Consider the following 23,174-nt stretch of genomic DNA (forward strand, 5'->3'; position numbering starts at 1 on the left):
TTCATTTTCAAGTGCTTGAAAACCTTGAAAAAGTTTTTAAACCTTGAAAAAGTTTCTTAGTGCTTATATTCTCTCAAAAATCAACGAATTGTGCTTAGAAGTTTTAAAAAAGTATTTCACCACTGCAATTTTCTGAACATGTGCTCAGTATGCAACATCGCGAAAAAATTGCTTCCGTGTTTGGGATTTCGATCCTTTTGCATCTTGTAAATATTTTGATGTTTTTTACAACCGAAAGATATTTTGACATATGGTACCTTAGATTAGTTTATTTTTTGTTTAATTTCATTAATTAACAAAGAAATTAATTTGGAAACCATGACAACATTGAACTTACTCGGGTTTCGCGAAAAATTGCTCTTGTGTTTGAAATTTCAATCTTTTTGCATCCTGCAAATATTTAAATATTTTGGCTAATCAAATGTTAGTTTCGCATATGCTACCTTAGATTAGTATATTTTTTGTTTAATTTTAATAAAAAACAAATTTATTTCATGGGAAACATGCCACGTCGAACAAACTCAGACTTTGCGAAAAATTGCTTCTCGTGTTTGAAATTTCAATCTTTTTGCATCTTGCAAATATTTAAATATATTCACTAATCGGATGTTATTTTCATATTTGCTACCGTAGATTAGCATATTTTATGTTTAATTTCAGTAAAATATAATTTTATTTTATGGGAAACATGACAACATTAAACTTAATTCGCGAAAATTTGCTTCCCTTGTTTGAGATTTCAATCCTTTTGCATTTTGTAAATATTTTATATTTTTTGGCAATTAGTAGTTATTTTGACACTGCTACATCAGATTAGCTTATTTTATTTTAATAACTAAAGAGTTAAAGAATTTATTACCTTGGTCTTGTTTAATTATTTGCTTATTTATTTTTGCAAATTTGAATGATTATCTTTACCTAAATTTTGGTCATAACAGATTTTTTTTTAAAAAATTTAGAATTTCAGCAGTTGAGCACCTAACAAATTAACTTAAAGTTTGTATTTTAAATATAAAGTTGATTTATACAATTTTATTTATAAGTACATCATTTTTTATGTCTGCTAAAATAAATAAGGTGTATAACAGGGGGTGGTTGTGTTATGATTATTCACTTGAAATCCAGTAGTGTTCGTTTTTATGCTTTTACCTCCCTATATCTCCAATTTTCCCCCTTTTCCTCAAATGTTCAAAATTACTACTTTATTAAGGTTGTGGGTACTTGGAGCTTACTGAAAGAGGCTTTAATCAGCAAAGGGGTAGATAGCTTAAGGAGGGTCATTTATCTTCATTTGGATCTAATAAATTGACCAGTACCAGCCTAGCTAGGCCCAGTACCTGTTGCTGGTTATCAACAGGCACTGGGCAGTGTAATTCTATGCAGAATATTTTGACTTAATAAACTATTTTATGAATTGTATGCATAGCAAAAGTTATTGTTCTACATATGTATATTCAAGTAATAGGGGTCTTAGTTTTAAAAATTATCCCCCCCCCCCTCGCCCCAATTTTGCTCTTTGAAACTTTTAGGGTAATTTTTTATGAACTCACAAATCACAATTACACCTGAATATTATTGTCTTTCTAAAATTTAAATTCTAATTTCAACAATAACTCATTTTTTTCCCCAAAATAAAACTACTTTTGTCATAATATATGTCAACTTATTGTGAACCTTTTCAATTTCGAAATATGGCTCTATAAATCTGAACTTGCACATTTATTGTCTATTGCAAGTTAATCAATGAAAGCTGAATAGGCTCAAGTTTGTATTCAGAGTATTTATCACTGCTTAAGCTGCTTTTGTATATTTTGAGGTGTAGAGACTGGACTGTGGACTTTCATTAACCTTTGTTACTTCCTAATTTTTAAATTTACTCGAGGACAGTTGAAATGCCTTATTGGCTGAACAGCTAATAAATACATACGAATAATTGATTTGCATACTTATAAATGATTTGCAAACCTAATATTTTTAGAACTTAATAGTGCAAACTGAAATAACTTTCTGGGTAGTGTTTTTGTCCTAACCGCCCTTATATTGTAATAAACCACTGTATAGATATTGGAAATAAATGTTGAAACCAGGGGGGGGGGGGAGGAGTGACTTCAAAAACTCCTCTCTGGCAATGCCATTGAACATGGGTATTTTAGTTTCTTCCCATAAAAGTTAAAAGCACTTATGAAAGGTTTTTTTTTTTAAGTATTAATTTGCTGATTCTAGAAAATAGACAAACCTCTGACTGCTGCAACCTTTGAAAAACCTCAAAATCAAACCTCTTGGTATCTGCTTCTCTTTATGACCAAACTTTTCAAACATTTTCAGAAAAACTTTCAACGCAGTAGATCTTTCATCAAAGTGTCCTCTCGTTGTGGAAAAAGCAATTTTGTTTTCCTATACTTTTTTGTATTATTGCCTTATTTCTATGTGTTTGTAGTAAATGAAATCTGCATACAATATTTTTTAGTACAAATTTATGATATTGCCTTGAAAACAAAATTTTTTACCTTGAAAAGTACTTGAAAAGTGCTTGAATTTTTTTTCTGCCTAAAGGGTATGAACCCTGGTCTGTGTTGCCCGAATTTCGTTTGAGTAACGACTACGTATGGTTTTTTTGATGCCCAAGAGTTTGATCGATCCATGTCAATTTAACCAGGGTGATACCTTGATAGCCTCAGAATTTTTTGAATGTAACATATGTTAAAATGTTAAAACGCATGAAATAGTAAGATTGGGGTATATTTTGATTTTGTACAACAAAATTCCTGGGCCGAGACACAGGCCGCAAAAGATGGTGACTCTGGCATTTCTCACTTGTGATTTTGACCAGATCTATAAAGTTCTTTATTTCAGGAACAGTACAACATATTTTGTTGCAGTTTTTCCAAAACAAAAACTTTTTTTTTCTAATATTCAATGCGATGTGTTTTTTATTAATGTAATTTAAAATAACGAAAAATTTTGAAGTTTTTAGAGAAGTTCTTTTATTTATTATCCACCTAAGTGGGAAAATCTGGATCACTTATCCTCACTAGATCCTAAACAATGCAGTCAGTTTGCCAAGATAAACTTTTGTCCAGGAAGCCAGTTATGAAGGTTTCAGGCAAACCTAACTTCGCATGGGGGGATCCAGGGAGGGAGAAAATTTCAGAAATAGTTAAAATCCTTTTTTTTTTGAGCAAAAATGCAAAAATTTCCCTTATAATACATACAAAGTCTAACAATTAGGATTGCACTGAGAAAGGGACCATGGCCACCCTGAGAAAGTTTCAAAAATAGTTAAAAACTTTTTTAGAGCAAAATATAAAAGATACTTAATATTTCTCCTTGCCGGAGAGCAATAAAACCTCACTGAGGAAGTTTCAAGTATTAGCTTCATTGCAGTTCATGTTAAGTCTGACAAGAATGGAAACAATGCCAATGGGAGGGCATGGCCACCCCACAAAAATTCATAAATATCAAGTGTTTTAGCATAATGGGCTCACCTTGTTAGATGTGTTTACTTCTCCCATGCGGGAAAAAAAAGGATATGCATTAGTAAGTGTCCGATAAAAAGTTACACAGTTAATGATTGCACATTAAGTTAGTTAGACTTAAGTTTTAACCAGACTTTATGCAGTGTTTTGTAATTATTCTTCATTCCCTTTTCAATATGGAACCCTCCAAACCACTCTTCTTCCTCTTGTTAATATTACCAAAAGATGGTCTACAACCTTTGTTTTAAAAAGTAACTTGTAAAATCCAGGGGAGGGACCCCACCTATCCTTTTCGCCAACATCGTTCAAGATCTGTCTGAATTTTGTTTTAAGCGCTTGAGTTTTAAAATATTTCCAGAGGCGAACTTGTCCCTCCCTAACATCATTGAAAGTCTTCAAGAATTAAGTTTCTGGAGCTTTAATTTCGAAAAATTGCTGGTCCTCTAAAAGTTGCTCATGAATCATGGATTGCCTACCTTTGCATTTTAAAGAGTTAAATTTTGCAAAAATATCGGGAGTAAATCTTAGAATCTCTTTAACCTTACCAAACATAGTCTAGAATGCATATTTAAGTCTATAAATTAGTAACATTTCCTGGGATGGGCTTTTTAGTCTCTCCTCCCCTTAACATCACCAAAAATTGTCTAAAACATCCCTTTTGAAGCTCCAATTATGGGGGAGCGCTCTTCTTGTTGTAAGCTCTTTTTGGCTCTAAAATGGCAAAAAAAAATAATCCAATGGAGAAAACTCCAAATTTCCCTCTTTTTAACATTATTGGAGATAATGTTTGCGTTTTTAAGGTTTCAATTTTGAAAAATGGGCGGGGGGGGGGGGGGGTCACACCCAAGCCCTTAATATTGCCCGAAAGACAGTTAAAATGCATTTCTAAGATTACAAATAAAAAAAATTTCCTTAGATGTTTCTCTCAAATCTCTCATCCCTCTAACATCATCAAAGATCCTTTAAAACTGCATTTTCAGGGCTACTAGACAGCGGAGTGCCACCGAACCTCTCCTCCCCTAACATTACAAGAGATCCTCTAAAATGCGTTTTTAAGACTCAAAAATTTTCTGGGGCAGAAACCCCCAGGACCCCCCTTTACTTCAGAGTTAATATTATACTTAAGGTTGGTTCATATAGGCTTCCTCTTAAATCAGAAGTCCTATACAGTCACCTCTGAACACAGTGATGATTATAGGAATACACCATTTTGAGGCAATGATATGCACATGTTTGTTAAGAGAAATTATTTGGAAGGTTACAGCCTTTATGTTAAACTTGCATTGCCTAGTGAAAAATCCTTAATAAATGCTCTAGTTAAAGGTGGGCTATATTGATATTTGTAAAATTCAAAAATTTTCCAAAGCATCGTATTTTTCCAAATGGCCCCCTCCGAGAATTCTTTCTGGATCCGCCCCTGTAACGTGGCAGCATTGTGAAGGCTACGCTGATCCTAGTCACAGCATTACGATGCTGCCAGGTTAGGTTAGTCCCGACTATAGACTGGAGACAGGGCTGCTTTTTTATCAAGCATGCTTGCCTTGCTGACAGTCTAGATTGCAACATTCAAGGTGCCTGCTCTTCGTGCAGCAGAACAAACCTCTGCCTCATTGGAGTGTTTCTTTATTTCTTTGTTCACTTCTGTTTATTGTCATTGAAAATAAGAAATTTAAAACAAGTTCAATGATTATAGTTTAATTTTGTAGACTTCTAAATTTACTAATTTCAATAAAACTTGTTTTCCTCAGACATCAAAACAAACTCTCCCAGACTCTGAAACGTCGCCTGCGAGTCCAACATCCTCTGAAAAAGGAGAGGGGGAATCTTCTCAGCAAGATGATTCTCTTGAGAAAGACCAGAAAAAGAAGAAAAATAGGTGCCACATATGCAAAAAGAAAGTAGGGTTAACAGGTTAGTTTACAGTTTTTATAGTGATATATTTGAAGACACTGTTGACTTATGTTATACTTACATTTTACAACTTCTGTACAAGAAAATATTCTATCAAATTCTGTGCATCAAGTAATTGGCTACTTTGCCCCTTATTTGTAATCTGTCAATTTTCAGCTATTAGTAGGGTGAATTTTATTTATGTTATAATTACTTCAATTGTGTTCAAAATTAGAAACTAAGCTTGTTGACTTTATAAATAATAAATAAATGTAATTTTCTGTGACAAAAGCTGCTCCAAATTCACTGTTTTACTGCTCCAAATAGCTCCAAATTCACCATTTTCCTGCTCCCAAAGTTGCTCCAAAAGTGGATTTTCGTCAGTACATCCCTGTAAGCTTTACAACTGTAGATTATTTTACTTCATTTTCTCTGAGGCATTCAATTATATTTTTGTAGAAGATTCAAATTCATTTTTGCATACATTTACAGGCTCTTTTTTCCTGCCCATGCCCCCCCCCCCCTCTCTGGCTATGCCTTTGAGCAGTAGTGATTTTTTTTTCCTTTAACATTTAAAAAAATATATTTTATAAAATACAAAAACTTTTTTATTGTGTTTGTAAGTTTCCCACCGACTGGGAAAAATCTGCTTTCAAGACGGATTTGGACTGCGTGCCTTAGCTTGGAGACCCCTGGTTTAAAATATTCCCCCAATATTCTGGTAAAAATATTCAGCTATTTTTTCAGACTCACAACCATCCCTTCTGACATAAAGGTATATATCTAAATCTGAATGGGGGAAAAAAAAGAGGTTGGCTAACACAGTGGGCAGGAGGCAGATCCTTTTTGTTTGAATCAAAATTGTAGTAAATATAGCTAGAATAAAATGGGCTGTGATACTAATTCTCCAAAATTCATGGAACATTTCTGTTAATCATTGTGCAGTTTGCTTCCTCATTTGTCTTTGATAAAACATTTCAAATATAGCTTTTCTTCCATCGCGGTATTTCACTGTGTACAACTTATTCAACATTTGTGTCCTCCATGAAAATTTGTCTCTACACCTTACCTCAATTTGCATTGTGAAATTTGTACTCAATTCAGTAGATTAAAAGAATCTATGCTTGTTTAAAACCCCCATGGAGGAGCAAGTTTTAAGCTAAGTTCAAAAGTTATTTAGCATAAAGTTTAAGATTGGGGGGGGGGGGGGGAGTTTCAGCAAAATGTTACACATTCTCATCTTTCTAAATGCTTTAGTGTGTTTTATCTCCAGTTAAAAGTAAAATTCAAATTTCATCTGTGACATCTTTAAAGAAATAAGTACATCAATTTTGTTTGGACGTAAAATAAAGAATTTTGTATTGTGCTTACTATTGCCAAAAAGAAACACTTGTTAGGTTTTTAAAACATTGCAGTCTCTTCCTCCTAATAATGCAGTCATTGGGTGGACGTAATGCCATGTAAGACTAAGTATTATTAGGCTTTAAAGTAGTTTAAACATAGTAGCTAAGATTTAAAAGTTGACTATTGCCATGCCTGCTTCCTCTCTTTGATCCCACTTTGTTTCATTTTTTATTTGAGCAAAAAAGTAAAAATGCTTTGCTTTATTTTCGCAAATGAGATTGTGTTTTCGCATTTTGCAAAAAAAAATGCAACTGTAAGGGAAACCCCGTGAAGGAATTACAAATGCTAGGGTCTGGCGGGGTAAAGTGGTCATAAAATCGTAGGTTTTCAACTTAGGTGAATAATAAATACAATAAATTCTTTAAACACTTAAACTTTTTTTTTTTACATTGCATTATTAAAGAATAGGGTACATTGAGTTTTAGGAAAATAAATATTGATTTGCAGTTTTATAGCAGTTTCTATTCCCTATGTATTTATGACCACTTTACCCCATGGGGTGGGGGAAAGTGGTCATACCATGGGGTAAAGTGGCCATAGTTAAAAATGGATGCAAAAGCATTATAAACAACCCTAATATGTGTATATTTCGGTTATTTTTATAGTTACAAGTATATGCTCAAGCAAATGTGTGTATACACGAGTATATACGTGTATACACACATTTGCTTGAAATGTGTCGTGTAAACATTAGTAAACACGTTCATATATGAGTAGATACATATATGCATCAAATACATGCATGCACGTGCCTACTGAACTATATACGTGTATACACGAATGTATAAGCATGTATACGTATCTACACGAGTATATATGTGCCACGGGTATGTACAGGTACATACGCGTGTAAACGAACATCATATGCATGTATGCAATTTTATCTCTAGTATATCCGTGCATATCTGAGTATATACGAGTACGGTAGACGTATACATGCATATATATGACCACTATACACTGTATGTACTCATATACACGTACATACACGCATATACGGGTATATATGAGTTAATTCGTGGATACATCCAGTGCGTGTTTGGGTACGTGTCTACTCATCTATAGTGAAGCACAAGTCTTACGTATGTATGCGTGCAAACACGATTATATACATGTATAGACGTATTTACGTACATTTATGTGTATACATCAGTAGTGTTCCCGCTAGGCCGTTTTTGAAGGGCGCAGTGCCCTGCCCTTTTCCATATCAGCAGAATGCGCCCTGCCCTCTTCCATATCAGCAGAATGCGCCCTGCCCTTCTTTTAGATCGCGAAATGCACCCCGCTCTTTTCAAAAATAAGAAATTGCACCCTGTCTTTTTAAAAAGATGCCTCAACCATCGTTTCGACCTGCCGCTATATCGGGGCAATTTTATTTGTCCAGCGATCGTCTGTAAAAACGCCTATGTCTTATCCTTGTTCCCAGAATTTCACCCTGAAAACGGCCCCATAAACAAAAGGGGAAGCAAACACCTAGGCAAAGAGGGGATGAGATTCTCAGAATTCAAACAGGCTTATCAGTAGGAAACAAAGGCATGTTCTTCCCTTCTACTGAGGGTGGTTTTTTGAAAGGTTATGGGAAGGAGTAGTCTTCTGGGAAGGGAAAGATCTTTGTTTCATTTCTTCCCATCCTTGATCTTCTGAGAATCAACAATGAGAGAGGGAATAGGACATTTTCCTAGCATTTCAGCACTTTGTGTCCGTTTTTCGTCCGCACGTGGAAATTAGGCTTAGCTAATTTTAGCGCATTGCTAGTGATTCTGTAGCAATCTTTTCACATCTGTTTCTGGAAAGTTAACTTTCTGATTGTTTCCTAAGAACAACACAGTACAAAACTTACTGGACTAAAATGCAAGGGTATTTTTTAAATATCTTGGATTTTTAACCCCTAGCCCCCCCCCCCCCAAAAAAAAAGCCGTTTGAAATGGAAACATCGCATTGACAGGGCGTTCATTCAATTCTTTCCTTTTTGCTAAGTATTTTATTACCTTTGTGTGTGTGTGTGTGTGTGTGTGATTCATATAACAGATTATTTAAAACACTTATTGACATAATAAAAAGCATACTTTTGACATACTTGTGCTTTTTTCTAACAAAAATAATCTTGCACTGTTTCTTTTACTTTTATAAATATTATACAATTGATTTTTTTTAAAAAAACACAAAATTAAAATGCCGAAATATTAAATTTTCACAAAAATTGTCTGAGATTAAAATCTTAGCTTGGCCCAAACTGCTTATGCATTGCATTTAGAAGCGCTTACATCTGCCAACACATTTGTGTTATGAATTTGAACTCCAAGACTAGAAAATAAAGCTGAAATAAAGTCTTTTTAGTTTTGCAACTTGCTATCACTGCATTTTTGAGGCACTGGCACACAGTATTTTAAGTTAATTATTCTATTTGAAGTGCAATATATTTAAAAAAGGAGAATTTACACTCATCAAAATTTTGATGTCTACTAAAATACTTAATGCTACAATGCACATTACTAAGCAGTTTCTTTGTTAGGAAGGGGAGATCAGTAATTAAATACTGTTCTTCTTAAATTGAAATTCAAAGACTTTTGAAATGCCTAGAATTTTTTTTTTCTCTTATAGGTAGTTGAAATTATGGCCTGAAAAGTGTTAAAAAACACCCAAAGCCAAGTTTCAGCATTAGCTAAATGTTCCTATGGAGTGTGGAAAATGTGCTTAGCTTAGTTGGCATTTGTGTGGAGGGGGGGAGGTGAGCTAACCCTATTCTGAAGACAAGTGCGTTTTCTGGATGAAATCATATTTAATACGAAAGTCAGTGGTGACGGTGATCAAGGGGGGGGGGGGTCATGGTGCAGACTAGACTATTTGAATTTTTGCAAGGTGTTTTGAGTGTTATTTCTCTTCCTAATTTTTTTTTGTAGGGGGGGGGGCACTCAGTACTTTTTGAGTGGTGCATCATTGGTCTTGGGTGGGGGTGGGGGGACACCGTGTTGAAATAGTGCCCTTTTTAAAAAAGGTGCCCCTTTTTTTTTCTAGAGTGAACACTGTACACCAGTACATGTATATACGCGAGTGTATAAGCTTATATACATGTGTGCTTACACAGTGAATCTAAGCTCTTGGGCAAAAATCTAAGGGGTTTGAGGGGGAAGGATAAAAAGGGAAGAATTATAAGGACTTACGTTCACTGACACACTACATGTACGCAAAGCCAGAAAATGATGGATACAAAACAAATCACAAATTTTTTATACAAAGATGATTTTACCCAACATTTCAGTTTTTAAGAAATATTTACAGCAGTTGTTAAAAGTTACGGCCTGTAGTAACTCTAATACACACATCGCGAAAAAGTGCAGAGCGGCTGATGAAAGTTTTCAAAACTCTTGTTTTTTCAACGTATTATCCGTGAATGTGACGCGTGTATTACAGCTGCAGGCCGCAAATTTCATCAAAAGCTTTAAAACTTTTTTAAGACCTAAAATGTTGTGTAAAATTGTCTTTGTGTAATATATAAATTTGTGACCTTTTTTTTTTTTTTTGCATCCATCAGATTCGGGCTTTGCGTGCATGTAGCGCGTCAACATTGTGTTTGTGACCATATGTTCTTTATGATTCTTGCTTCTTATTCTCCCCTCTAACACCTTTTAATAATTTGCTCAAGAGTTTAAACTCTCCCTGTATACTTGTATTTCCTATGCTTGTATATAAGTGTCGACTTGAGTACGTACGTTATATACGTGTCTACCTGAGTATATAAGTGTTCGTATATATACAAGTATAATCGAGAATATGCGTGAATGTATAGCTGTATGGATAAAAAATATTTGCAGTTACCCATATACTTATTTATTGTTACATTTATGTGAATACGTCTTTGTATGTGCCTACACAAGTATATATGCGCATATACTCATATATTTAACCCCGTTTACTGCAAAAACAATACATATTAAGTAAAATTAATATTTAATTTGTATCTGCCTTATACTTAAAGATTCAGTGACATTAGAAGAACAATATTCGTTAAGCCTAATATGACCACTTTACCCCATCTTACTTAAATTATTATAAAAAATTATCTAAAATAGATTCAGCTAAGTGCTAATGAGTAAGAGTTCTTCAGACATGTAGGAAGCTCCTGTGAAGTCAATCTGTTCATAATTCTAACAAACAAAATGTCCCAAGGAAGTTAGATGAGGTGTTTAGATTTCAAAATTTTTCATATTCACACAATATATTTTTTTTTACCAAATAAAATTTTGCCTGTTAAAAATTTTTATATATAAAATGTAGTTTCTAACTGCCCTACTCTAAAATAAAATGTTCACATTCTTTCGAACATTTATTTCCAAGCTATAGCTATTTGACATATGACCACTTTATCCCATTGACCACTTTCCCACACCAGACCCTATATGAGTAAATGTGAAAAACCAAAATTTCAACTATGCTCATTTTCTGTTCTTGATTATGAGAATCCAAGCTGTTTTTAAATAAATCATTTGTGTTACAAAGAATTAAAAAACAAGCTTTTGTTATTCTTACCACTGAACAGTCATGATTACAATTTATGTAAAGCAACCATTAACATTAATTATGGTCATAAAAATGAACCACTTACAAGAACTGTGAGCTAAAAGAACCAAATCTTTTTGCAAGTAAATGTTCATTATTAAGCACATCTTTTCAAAATGTTTATTTTCAACAGATATGCTTTTTCTAGACAAATTGCACTCAAGTTGCATGCTTTAGTTCTTAGATTCTTACCTCTACTGTTATATTTCTCAATCATCCACAGAATAGGGTGGCATGGTTGCCACAGATGATCTGCAAAATAGTTAAAAAACGATAATAGTGTATGCAGTAGCTTTAAAAAAATCAGTAACATATTTGCACTTAGTTCATGACAATAACAGTGTTATGTAAAAGCTAAACATGACTTGGATTAGATAACACACATACAGGAGAGTAGATCCTGCCAACAGATAAACTGAAACAGAGCAAGCTAGGTTGCATCAAAAACGTTAGAGAAGGAAGGAAATTTTTTGAAACAAAGCTTGTCTGGTCACTCAATTGAGCCGCTCAGAAGCCAATGCGGTTAAGTCCATTTTTTGATATTTTCTGATTTTTGGAAATTTTGATGAAATAAATAATAATCTTCTTAGTTAGTAAAGGATTTACTCGTTGGTTACTTTTTTCTAGGTTATACAGCCCTTTTTTTAATAGCTTCCGAAATTATTGTATAATAATTTCAGAAGCCATTGTGAATAAGTCCACCTTTTATCAATATTTTTTTACATAAACTTTGAAATAAAAATTAAATTCTTCTTCTTCTTTCGATATTTGTTGGCAATACTGAAAAACAAGAAATTCATAGTAACTGTAACCGTTACCTGCTAATTAGAATTGTTTGAGTTTTATGCATGTGCCTCAGAACACAAAAATATTACGTTGAAGTGTTTGAGAGAATTATTGTGTCATCAAAAACAAAAAATAATTTTTTTTTAATAACTGTAAAAACTCTGACTTTTTAAAATAATAAAAAAGATTTATTGTAAGGGTATAAAAACTAAAAATGTCAATGGAAATAGAACATAGTGAAAGTGATACGATATTTCATTCTAATTCAAGGAGAGTTAACTGTATTGATTCCGATACATTGTCAGGTAACGAATATATAGACAATAATCAAAATAACGGCAAAGTTGGTAGAAAACGCAGCAGGAATCCTGCAAAATGGTCGAGAAATGTTGAGAAACAAAAAAGGATACAAGGTAAACAATATCAAAATAAAAATAAAAGAATACTTCCTGCAAAGAAATTTGATTATAAACCTTGTAACTGTTTACGACTTTGTAATCGCAAGATGACCTTTTATCAAAGAAAACAGGCGACGAAAATTTTTTACAAGCTTAATGATCATCATAAGCAAAATTTTTTTTTAAGTGAGTTAATTAGAGTTCATGCTATCAAAAGAAAATGACCCAGGAATAACACCAAAGGACCAAGATCTCGGTTTTTTTGTTTGCAAAAAATATTTAAGTTCAAACAGAATTTTGACGAGGATGATACCTTTCATGTAATTGATATTAAAAAAAAAAAAAAAATACAAAAATAGGTAGGCCAGTACATTTTAAAAATATAACTCAACCTATATTATATCCTAACGGCAGAACATTTTCAAAAGAAACAAAAAAAGACATCATATGTTTATTAAAGTATATACCTCCAATTAAACACGACTTTTACAGGACATTAAAGACAACACGTGGAGATCAAGATTTACTTTTAAATACCTCGGAGGAAGATGATGTTTGTTATGATGAATAAACATAAAACTTATGATAATAAATGTTATTTTATTATTTTTACCTAAATTTCTTATCTTTTTCAGCTGCCAAAAGGTATAAGTCCTAAAATTTTTAAGATGCTGTCATTATTTCAATAAATACTTACGTTTTTATTAACACATCCTGTACATGTCTTGTTTTTTTGCAGAGTTTATACCTTGAAAAAAGACTTTATACACTTTTCTAATTAAATTAATAAACCAAGAATTTTAAAAACTAATGTATCAAAAAACATTAATTTTCTCAATTTTTGTGTTTTGGACTTAACCGCATTGGCTTCTGAGCGGCTCAATTATGTGCGTAAGTATACAAATCTAAAAATTGGGTTAAAAGTAGTGATGTTGTGGAGACTTTGAAAGGTTTGATAACATTGGAAGTAAGAAAGAAATGTGAATGTCTAAAAATAGATTTTTCACTTTCTAGTTAAAATGGGCACGTTTATCTGCATTTAGTTACTCAATGCAAAAAGTTTTTTTATTTCCAATGATAGATTGTAAACAGTTACAATATGATAAAAACATGAAACAAAAAAGAAAAGAGGAACAGAGAACAAAAAAAATTCCAACAAAATTCATTAATCTGTATTGTCTGTAGCATCCCAGTTGGGCTCAGCAAGGGAGGTCTTGCAAAGCGCGATACATTGTAGTAGGTGGGCGCGGTCCATATCCTCTCCAGAGACACACAGATTACAGGAAGGGGAAGGAGCAATTCCAATTCTGAAAAGGTGTTTTCGCAGGCAGTCATGGCTGGTGATCAGGCAGAATTCCGCAACTGCTCTGCTTCTTGGAGACAGAACGGCATCTCTCCAGTTTTTATGTAGTACATAGGTAATAAGTTTGTCTTGTGCTTGGGCCCTAACTGCATCCTTAACAAGTTTTTTAATACTGTAGAAAGGCATTGGTCGGGGAATACTCGCATGACCAGAGCGCCTTTTTTGGCCAGGTAATCTGCACTCTCTTTACCAGATACTCCACAGTGAGCAGGAACCCACTGGAGGACGACGGATGTCTTGATAGTAGCTTGATTCTGAAGGTGATGACGACAATCCAGGATGTTATGTGTCGAGGTGTGGTTATCAGATACAATAACCATTAGGGCAACTCTAGAATCGGAGAGTACTACTGCTCTTGTGAAACTGTCTAGGTGGCAAAGAAGCTGAACTAAGGCTGTAGAGATTGCAGCAACCTCTCCGTCAAGCGCAGTACCTTGTCCCACAGGGACATAAAATGAGAACTGCTCGGAGTAAACTCTGGCACCTGCGTTTTCGCTATCAGACAGAAGAGACCCATCGGTGTATATCCGTAGCCACTCAGGTTCGGGAAGCAAGGTCCCAACACTTCAAAGGCCAGGGCTCTAAGTATGGAAGGGTCCGCATTGTTTTTTAAAACACTTCTGCAAGCGGACAAGACACTCTGATTCGAAGTTTAAATTTAAAAAAAATAATGATAATGAAAGTGTAAAAGTCTGCAGATAAGCCACCTGCAGATCATTGAGAGTTGACTTTTTTGGGGGGGGTTTTTTACTTCTCCTAGTTCCCTCTTTGGAAGAAAGAAGGGGAAAAGGAGAAAAATATGTGAATAAGCATGAGTTAAAATAGGTGGTCAGTTGAAAAAGTGAGGTAAAATGATGGGCAATATGCAGGATCTCACATTTTCTTCCCATTGGAAACATGCCCTTACTTTTGAAACTGGCACACGCTGTAATTACACTTAAAATTAATCATATTAAATGAGTGCATTATCTAAAATTTTGTGCTTTTCTTGTTCAGTCTTGTTTGTTTGAATTTTTATTTTTGTTGCAGGATTTCCCTGTCGATGCAATGGTTTATTCTGCAGTGTGCATAGATATTCAAATGAGCACAATTGTACATTTGACTACAAACAGCTCGGTGCTCAAGAAATCCGTAAAAACAATCCATTAGTGGTCGGAGAGAAAGTTAAGAAAATTTAAGTGAATTACGAGACCCATTCTATAGAACACCTGACGTCTACAAACATTTACTAATGTAACACTGAGAGCTTCATATATAAAACAGTGTTTGGAAACGAAGCTTTTGGTGTCCATGAAATCATTACTTTATTCTGCATTGTAGGTTTGTTTAGTCATGTTAAATTTCAGTATATTGCTTTGCTTGTTTTCTTTTTCCGAGATTTATATTTTAGAAAGTGACAAATAGTGTTTTTAGAGTATACATTTTTCTTTTAATTTAATCAGATAATTTGTTCCTATCAATGTATACTGTTGTATTAAAATGCTATTTTAAATTCTTCATATCATTTTTTCCCCAACTGATTTTCAAAGCAAAATTGTCTTGCTTTCTATCTATGTTTATGGACTCGTGTGTGCATTAATATCTTGGAAACATTTTTAGTGATTGGTCATTACTTGGAAGTGTAAAAAAGTCTGAAGCATAGTAAATACTCCATATTTGTACCTGTTCTTTTCTTTTCCCTCCTTGTATCGCTGTGAATCTGTTTGCTTTGCTATTGGGCTACATAATCATTTTCTTAATACTGTATTCAATAATACTTGCAATTAAACAATTGTGAAGATTTACTAGTTAATTATGCTTGAATAGCTTACTTGATTTTTTTTTCCCCTTATTCTTTCTTTTTTTTACTTTTTCCAGTATGGTAGAATATTGTGCTATGCTATGAGTATATTCTTTGTGCTAGCACCGAGTGAAAGTTGTAGTTTAAACAATTATAACAGATATAAAGTATATACATATATATTTGCTATTATGCCACCATTGTAGTATTCAGGAGTCCAATATATGCAATTATCATCCATCCTGTGTCGCCTTTATCATACTGTAGCAAAAAAAGTCATAAATTTTGCTACCATGTTTTTTAACATGCAAATCTAAATGTACATGTTCATCAAAAACATTGAATTCTACTTCAAAGTGACAAGAAGAAACTCTTAATTTTGAAACTAAATCCATTTATTTGCCATTCAGTTTCCCTGGAATGAAAGATGAAATTAGTAGATAGTTACATATTTGTGCACAAGTATAAATATTTGTAGCCGAGCACAATACTTGAATTGGATCATGCAGTCACGTGGTCTTTAAGCGTCATCTTTAGCTGTCCATTTTTATGATAAATTAATGACTTTCTCTGAATTACTTGTAAAAAATTTCATGTAGGTGAAAAATAAAGTGTCAAAGTGAACGGTTATTGAACATAAGTTTGTTTTATTTTCTTGCTGACACTAACATTATCTCTGAAGTCAATATATACTCAGTCTTTTAAAGTAGGTTTATGTAGCTATTTAAATTTTTTAAAATAGCATTTTTATTGTATTTTGTGTAAATAAAATCTCTTTTTGGGACTACTAGCTGATTAATTTGAGCGTCCATCCAGTAAAATGTATCTCTTACACAATTGAGAAATTAAAATTAATCTAATTTTGTTTTTATTGAAGTTGTTTCTCTAAACATAATGATTTCTTTAGTAATGCGTGAATATTAAGAATTCCAAATATAATCTCATGATTTAATCTCAATTCTGAGAATAAGCAGTGATGTACTAGATAATTGACAGACTTCACAAATACTAAATGCTAAAATTTATCTATGACTTATTTTCAGCTTTTCCCTTTTATAAAGAAAAAAATTCATATATTAGGAAAGGATATATTACGATAAAATTCCACTGTTTTAAACTTTCTCAAAGAACAAGAAATATGCCCAATAAAGCACCTTTTATGCATCTTTCAAGGCACTGATCTAAAATAACATGGCAGGACAAAGGCATATAACCTAAGTTTTAATTAACAGCTTTCATTCAGCAATTGCAAATTTAGTGTTACTTATACGACTTATACGTTTTAAGTTAAGTCTTTAGTTTTAAGGAAAGTACTAGTGTATAAAAGGAATTTCCTGTAACCATTTCATTGTCCAGTCTCTAACTTTCTGTGTCCTAGAGCAGTTTAGTAAGCCGCTTTCTATTAAAGTTACACCTAGTTATTGGCAAAGATAATAGAGAAAGTAAAGAGGAAATTTTTAAATTTAAGAAGGGAGAACACAATGTTAAACTAAAAATGCCATTAATGCATTGCTTTAACATAACAATGACTACAAATAAATGTAGGCTAATGTGAAGACATAATTGTGAACAATGTCTTGTAATAACTGCCTTATTGCACAAATATTTATATATATCGCTCACCATTGACAATATTGGTACATCTAAACAACAATGTAGAAATCAAGACTTTATTCAATGCTTCTTAAAACTTATTTATTCTTAAATACAAAAATTTATGCCATGTGAACTGGTTGGTATAGCTATATAATACAGAAGCACATGCTGTGCTCAGACACATTTGCTGCTGTGCAGATAAATTTGCGGTGGAATTGTGCGCTGCCTGATAAGCAATGCCGATGTTAAAGATTGATTATTTTATGAGTTGACACATTAATGAAAAAATTCAACCTCTTACTTTCATGGATGCATAATTGAAAGTAAAAGGCATAGTCTTACTAAAAACTCTATCTACACTCTGTATATTGCTTTTCATATTTTTGCATTGCGTCATAGTTTTGCCCTTTGTGTGCAGATACTTTACATTTTGTTATTATTTATCCTGCTGGTTGAATGTATATGTATCCTCCAATTTTCCTTTTAAATTGAAGTTTTAATGGTATGCCGCTATTTATTGTTTATATGCCACCAGACACCAGCAAAGTAAGATTATTTTATACCAATATTGTAATTGAAAAAGCATCCAATTCAGATTTTAAATCAATTATTAATTTTCCAAATTTTTGAGGTGTGTTACTTTATTTTTATCAGCGAGTGAGATACATAAATATTTGTTGTAAGTTAAACCTTATTATGCAATCAATCCCATCTATTGGAATATCAGTTAAAATAATCCATAAATCATGGACTGTCCCTTTTATTAGAATAATTTTCTGTGGCAAATTGACTGTTCCATTAAACAGGCTTGACTGTGAGAAACTATCTGCTGATGCTATGAAAAGTGCATTATGTAAACAGAAATTCAATAGGTCCAAACTTGGGATTATTCATTAGAAACATTCTCTGCAATAATTTTCAATTTAATAGTTAATTACTTATCACATGAAGCGACAATCAAACTTTGGAACGGGCAAGTGTATGAGCTTCCAGTTTAGGCAAGAGTATGTAGTAGACTTAAGTATTAGCAATATGAAAAAAATCATGAGTATATAATATTTATTCAGAAGTAGGGGGTTTTGAAAATTTTGGACATTGTAGTTTTCAAAAGGGGCAATCTTTGGTAAAGTTAAGTTTTGGGGGAGGAAAGGTTTGCAAGTTTGAAAAATTGCAACTCCAAAAGTGCAGAAGTGCCTTAAAAGTTCATAAAAATGTTAAAATTTATTTTGAAAAATAATACATTTGAAAAGCATTCTTCTACCACACATGTACCAATTTCTTTTAAAATATTAAAATGTATAGTTTATTCAGCACATTATCTACTGGTTTCCTCGCATACCTGCATAATTGTTTTTTAAATTAAAAGAATGTGTAGTTAATTGAACATATTGCCTACCAGCTATCACTCATGTTTCTTCACACATTTCTAGTACCGAGTGAAATTTGAACTAATCAAAAGGGACACATGTGAAATGGGTGAGGTTAAATGAAAGGCCCAAATATGCTCACGGTAGATAATGTGTCAATAGATGTAAAAAAAAGTCATGTGGGGGTCTATATTCAATTTTTGTTATTTAATTGTTGCTTTTTTCTTAAACTTATGAAATATTATTCCAGAAAATGAGCTGATTAATAAAGAAAAAGTTGTATTAATCTATTGCCTAAAAAAGTTCAGTGAATGTCATCTATGGTTCTGAAATCATAATAAAATATCTAAAAAGCTTCAAAAAATGAAAAAATAAGTAAAAATTTAATTTTTTGAAATGACCTCCCTCGATGGCTTGTGCCAGTTACTTAAACACTACAATCTCCTTTCAAACCAAGCAAGTCTGAAGGAATGTTATAGATTCTGACCGTCTACTAAAAGCACCATTTTCAACTAATGGACATGGAAGTGGGTCTGATAAGGTGTTGTGGGTCTGCTTCTTGAGATTTAGTACAAATATTACTAATTAGGACTATTCATCCATTTCTTTGTTAGTAGCCTCTATAAAATCACCTAATTTTTTAGTGACTACTTATTTCACAAGGCACTAGATACACATGGCAACACGCTACATCATATATTTCCAGTTGAAATACTAAGAACATACATAAGGAGCATTTAGCGGCCTCTATGCACTTTTGTATCTTTGATTTCTAATAAAGATTTTTGTTATCAATTACCACTGTGGTGACTATGTGGAAAATTGCAAGTAATGTTTTTTCAAGTTAGGAAAAGTGAGAAAATTGATTTTGTTTTAAATATTTCATAGACAAATTATGTAGTCTTAAACTAAAAAGCAGGAATTTCAAAGGAGTTAGCATCAGAATGTAGGAGTTCGAACTATGTACCCCCAAAAAGAATTCCTAAATAAAGGGGCTTATGAACTGCTCCTGGTGCCGGGACTAGAGGGGAGCTTAGTTTTCTGCCGCCTGGGGCGTTTCCTCAATTTGTCGCTCTTTTGATGGGAAATAGTTAATACATAAAAGAGTGAAAAGTGTTTTAATAGGATTTTAATAAAGAAAAAATATTTTTTTTTTACTTATTTTTCTAGCAGAAGAAGAAAAAAAGGAATTCAGAACTCCATCAAAAAATTCCAAAAGTTAAGTCAAAGTTCGGAACTTTAAGCAATTTTTGGTAACGGTTTATAGAAAAGGAGGCTTTGAGCTCCCTCCAGATTTTTTTTCAAAATTAAATCAGTTTTACGCTTTCTTTGATGATGTTAGGGAGATTGGGAGTTCATAAGGAAAATTTCCGAAATTGGAAGTCTTAAAAAGCAATTTTACTCTATCTTTGGATATGTGAAAACATTGGGGAAGGTTCACGGCGCTGTCCGCAGGGCCGGACTAACGAAAAGTGAGGCCCTTGGCCCACAACAATTTGGAGGCCCCCTGAAGGAATGGAGTGGTTGATTTACAGGTTTGGGGCTCGTTGGAATGCATTTCGGAGGCCCCTTTGTCTATCATAAATCTATGTAAATCATTTATGTGTATTTATGAATCTCCTTTCGGGGCCTGACTTAATTATGACATGTAAATTTCTCTACCGGCAGAATAAATTAAAATTCTCCTTTTAAGTAAGTTTTGTTTTCTAACTAACAAGTCATTATTTTTAACTATTATTTAAAAAATGAGTACTTTTCGTATAATTGTAATGCTATGTATAATTTTTAGAGTAGTTTAAGGCCCTTTATGAAGAGGGGGCCCAGGCCAAGCCTTAACTGAAAAGCATGTTAATGTAGACTGAATCTAGTGATGTAAGAGCTTTCCCAAACTCCAACAAAGACTGGATTTTCCTCCCGAAATATTTTCAAACTTGAAATCAATTATAATTTATCAACAATATCTTTGATGACGTTAAAAAGAATAGGGAACGTACACGAGCTCTCGAGAAATTTTCCAATGCCGAAGTTTCGCAATTGTAGGCTATCTTTGACGGCATAAGTTTCCAACTATTTCCTAAAATGTTCGGAAGTCGGATGGTTTTTCCGTCTCCTTGTTAAAACCTTTTGAAAATGTCTTAAAAACGAGACTTTAGCCATTGTTTGATGGACAACTAGTACAGTAAAAATAGGGGTCGGACCCAAACATCCAAAAAAAAAAAAGCTAAACCTGGTGCAAATTGTTTATTACCCTCCCAATAAGAACAGGTAAAAAGTCCCACCCCATTGTGCGTCGGGTTTTTGAATGGGGGGCATCTAAAAATTGCCGTTTTGGGTATTTTTCCAGAATTTTTAGAGTAAATTTAAAGTGAGAATATTATGTTATACTAAATTTAAAAGCATGAAATTAAAGGTGTTTGACCCCCAAGAGGGATGACATAACCCACTAATGCTACAGAGCCCCCCTATCCCCGTAAAACGAAGCAGTACCCCCGAACCCCCCTCCATACATTTCATATGGAAACATTATTTTATGCTAAGTTAAAGTTAGAAATCGAGTGCGTCCATCCTCCAAGATCGATGGTGCACCTCAAAGCTACAACACCCCCCCCCCCTCCGTCAAATAAAATAAATCCTCACCAGAAGTATTATTCCATGCAAATCTAAAATGCATTAAATCAGGACTGTCCACCCCATAAGAACATAGCTCATCTCCCAAAACAAAATTATATACTAAAATATAATCCTCCCCCCCCCCCCCCACCCTCTCTGATGGTGCACATTCGATTAAATAACCAGAAAATTACGCTGACCTGTTTTTGCTTTCAAATGATTTCTCCTAATCTTGTAACAAAAAGTCAAGATGTTTTTTGGAATCTAGATCCTCAGCAAAATCGTTATTGTTGTAGCTATGTCTAACACAGTTTGAGCATATAATTGAGCACTTCAGTCCATTTTCAGACTTTTCAAACATTCACTATATCCAATGAACCCTTCAGAGCAAGCACAAGATTTGAGACGCAGAAAGTCTTCTAGAGCAGAAGGCTTGGCTGTTGTAACAGGACGTAGATTATATTTCTGTGTTGCTTTCTTTGCACCCATCAAAAATGACACAAGCTTTCTCATACTTACAAGTTACCTATACACTGCATTGCTGGAATATTTCCTTGAAGTTTACAGATCATTACCAAAAATATGACCAAGCAGATATCTTCCATTTATTACATATGAGACAGTGAGAAGCAAAGGGATGTAAGTGGCAAAATTAAAAATTTGGAGATAACCAGTACAAATGGTTGGTGAACCTCTCCTCTATCTTGAGGCAAGAGATGGTACTAGTAGACCTGGTAATTGCTTCTATACAGCATGATTTAGAAAAGAAAATCAGTGAAAGCCTACCTAGGATGTTATCTTTAAACGAGTTTTATTCAAAACTTGAAAATGTCCACTTGCATCCCTTTGCTTCTCACTGCCTCATACATGACACCAGCTGTTCGTTCTGTGATGGTGGATGAACCTTTTGCTTCAGATAATAGCACTTTAACAATACAAGATTTCTTTCCTTCTGAAACCAGATTCATCGAATACTGATGGAGGATCAGCGCATAACTCGTACCAGAAGTTTTTAACAATTTGTTATTCCATCTTTACTGTTCATACCATTCGGTGTAAAAAATGGTTTGGGCTTACACATCTTTACAGATAGTAACTACTCTCGCAACAGAAGCTAAAGACATAACTGTTTACCTCCTTTGCAAAGAAATGCCACAAAATTGTTTGCCTTCAATATCCTTTGTACCCGTACGTTAAAGGTCTCATCGCAACTCATCTTATCATCAGCGAGCAATACCACTACCAACTTGAGAGGGAAGAAACTTCTGGGGGCTTTTGAAACGGATTGTGATTTCCAAAATGAGAGACAAAAAGGTGTAAATATTTAGCATTCTATTGTTGTATTGCTCATTGCTCTCATCAAGACTTGTTCTATCGTTGAATCACTACAGGTTCTAGACCACCTGAATTTGTCACTGCGTTAGATCGTTGGATAGCTGATGTTTTAGCTTATGTTTGATGTGATCAAATTTTTTTTTTATCGCATAATGTACTCAAAAGTTTGAGATAGTGTTGCAAGTATATGTCTGCATATTTAGCATAATTCACATAACCAGCTGCGTAAAAGAGAGGTAGCTCGGTGTTTGTCAATGAGAACCCCCACCGACTTAGAGGGTGCAGAATTGCAACATTGCCCGTCTCACTATTGGCAATTTTGATTTGTCCCCCCTTACGGTGATGGCAAAAGATTGTAGAAAAGTTGAAGTAAGTTAATCAAGAAGTAGGGAAACATTGGTCAATTTGGACTTTTTTTAAGCTGCACAGGAATTTTGTTTTCCAGCGCTTTAAACAGTTTAATAACTCCAATCACAAATAATTTGGTTACTGAGCTCGCTTAGATCTTTTAGAATTATCATTCTGACATAACCATATCGTGTGGCATTTTGTACTTCGGAAAAGTTTGAATCAGGGAAATTTTTTCGTGAACTTCACTGCAACAGTTCATTT

At 33.6% G+C, this 23,174-nt stretch overlaps 1 protein-coding gene across 1 annotated transcript in view; it reads left to right on the forward strand.

Moving 5' to 3' along the window:
- The window catches only part of LOC129223360 (AN1-type zinc finger protein 6-like), a 35,786-nt gene extending 19,307 nt beyond the window's left edge, over nt 1-16,479 (forward strand). Inside the window, exons 4-5 of the mRNA XM_054857938.1 lie at nt 5,225-5,387; nt 14,904-16,479. Coding sequence (XP_054713913.1) covers nt 5,225-5,387; nt 14,904-15,052 — 312 coding nt within the window. The 3' untranslated portion in view covers nt 15,053-16,479. The remainder of the gene's footprint in view (nt 1-5,224; nt 5,388-14,903) is intronic.
- The last annotated feature ends 6,695 nt before the right edge of the window (nt 16,480-23,174 follow it).

This window comes from Uloborus diversus, chromosome 5, assembly GCF_026930045.1.
Source record: "Uloborus diversus isolate 005 chromosome 5, Udiv.v.3.1, whole genome shotgun sequence".
Lineage (NCBI taxonomy): Eukaryota > Metazoa > Arthropoda > Arachnida > Araneae > Uloboridae > Uloborus > Uloborus diversus.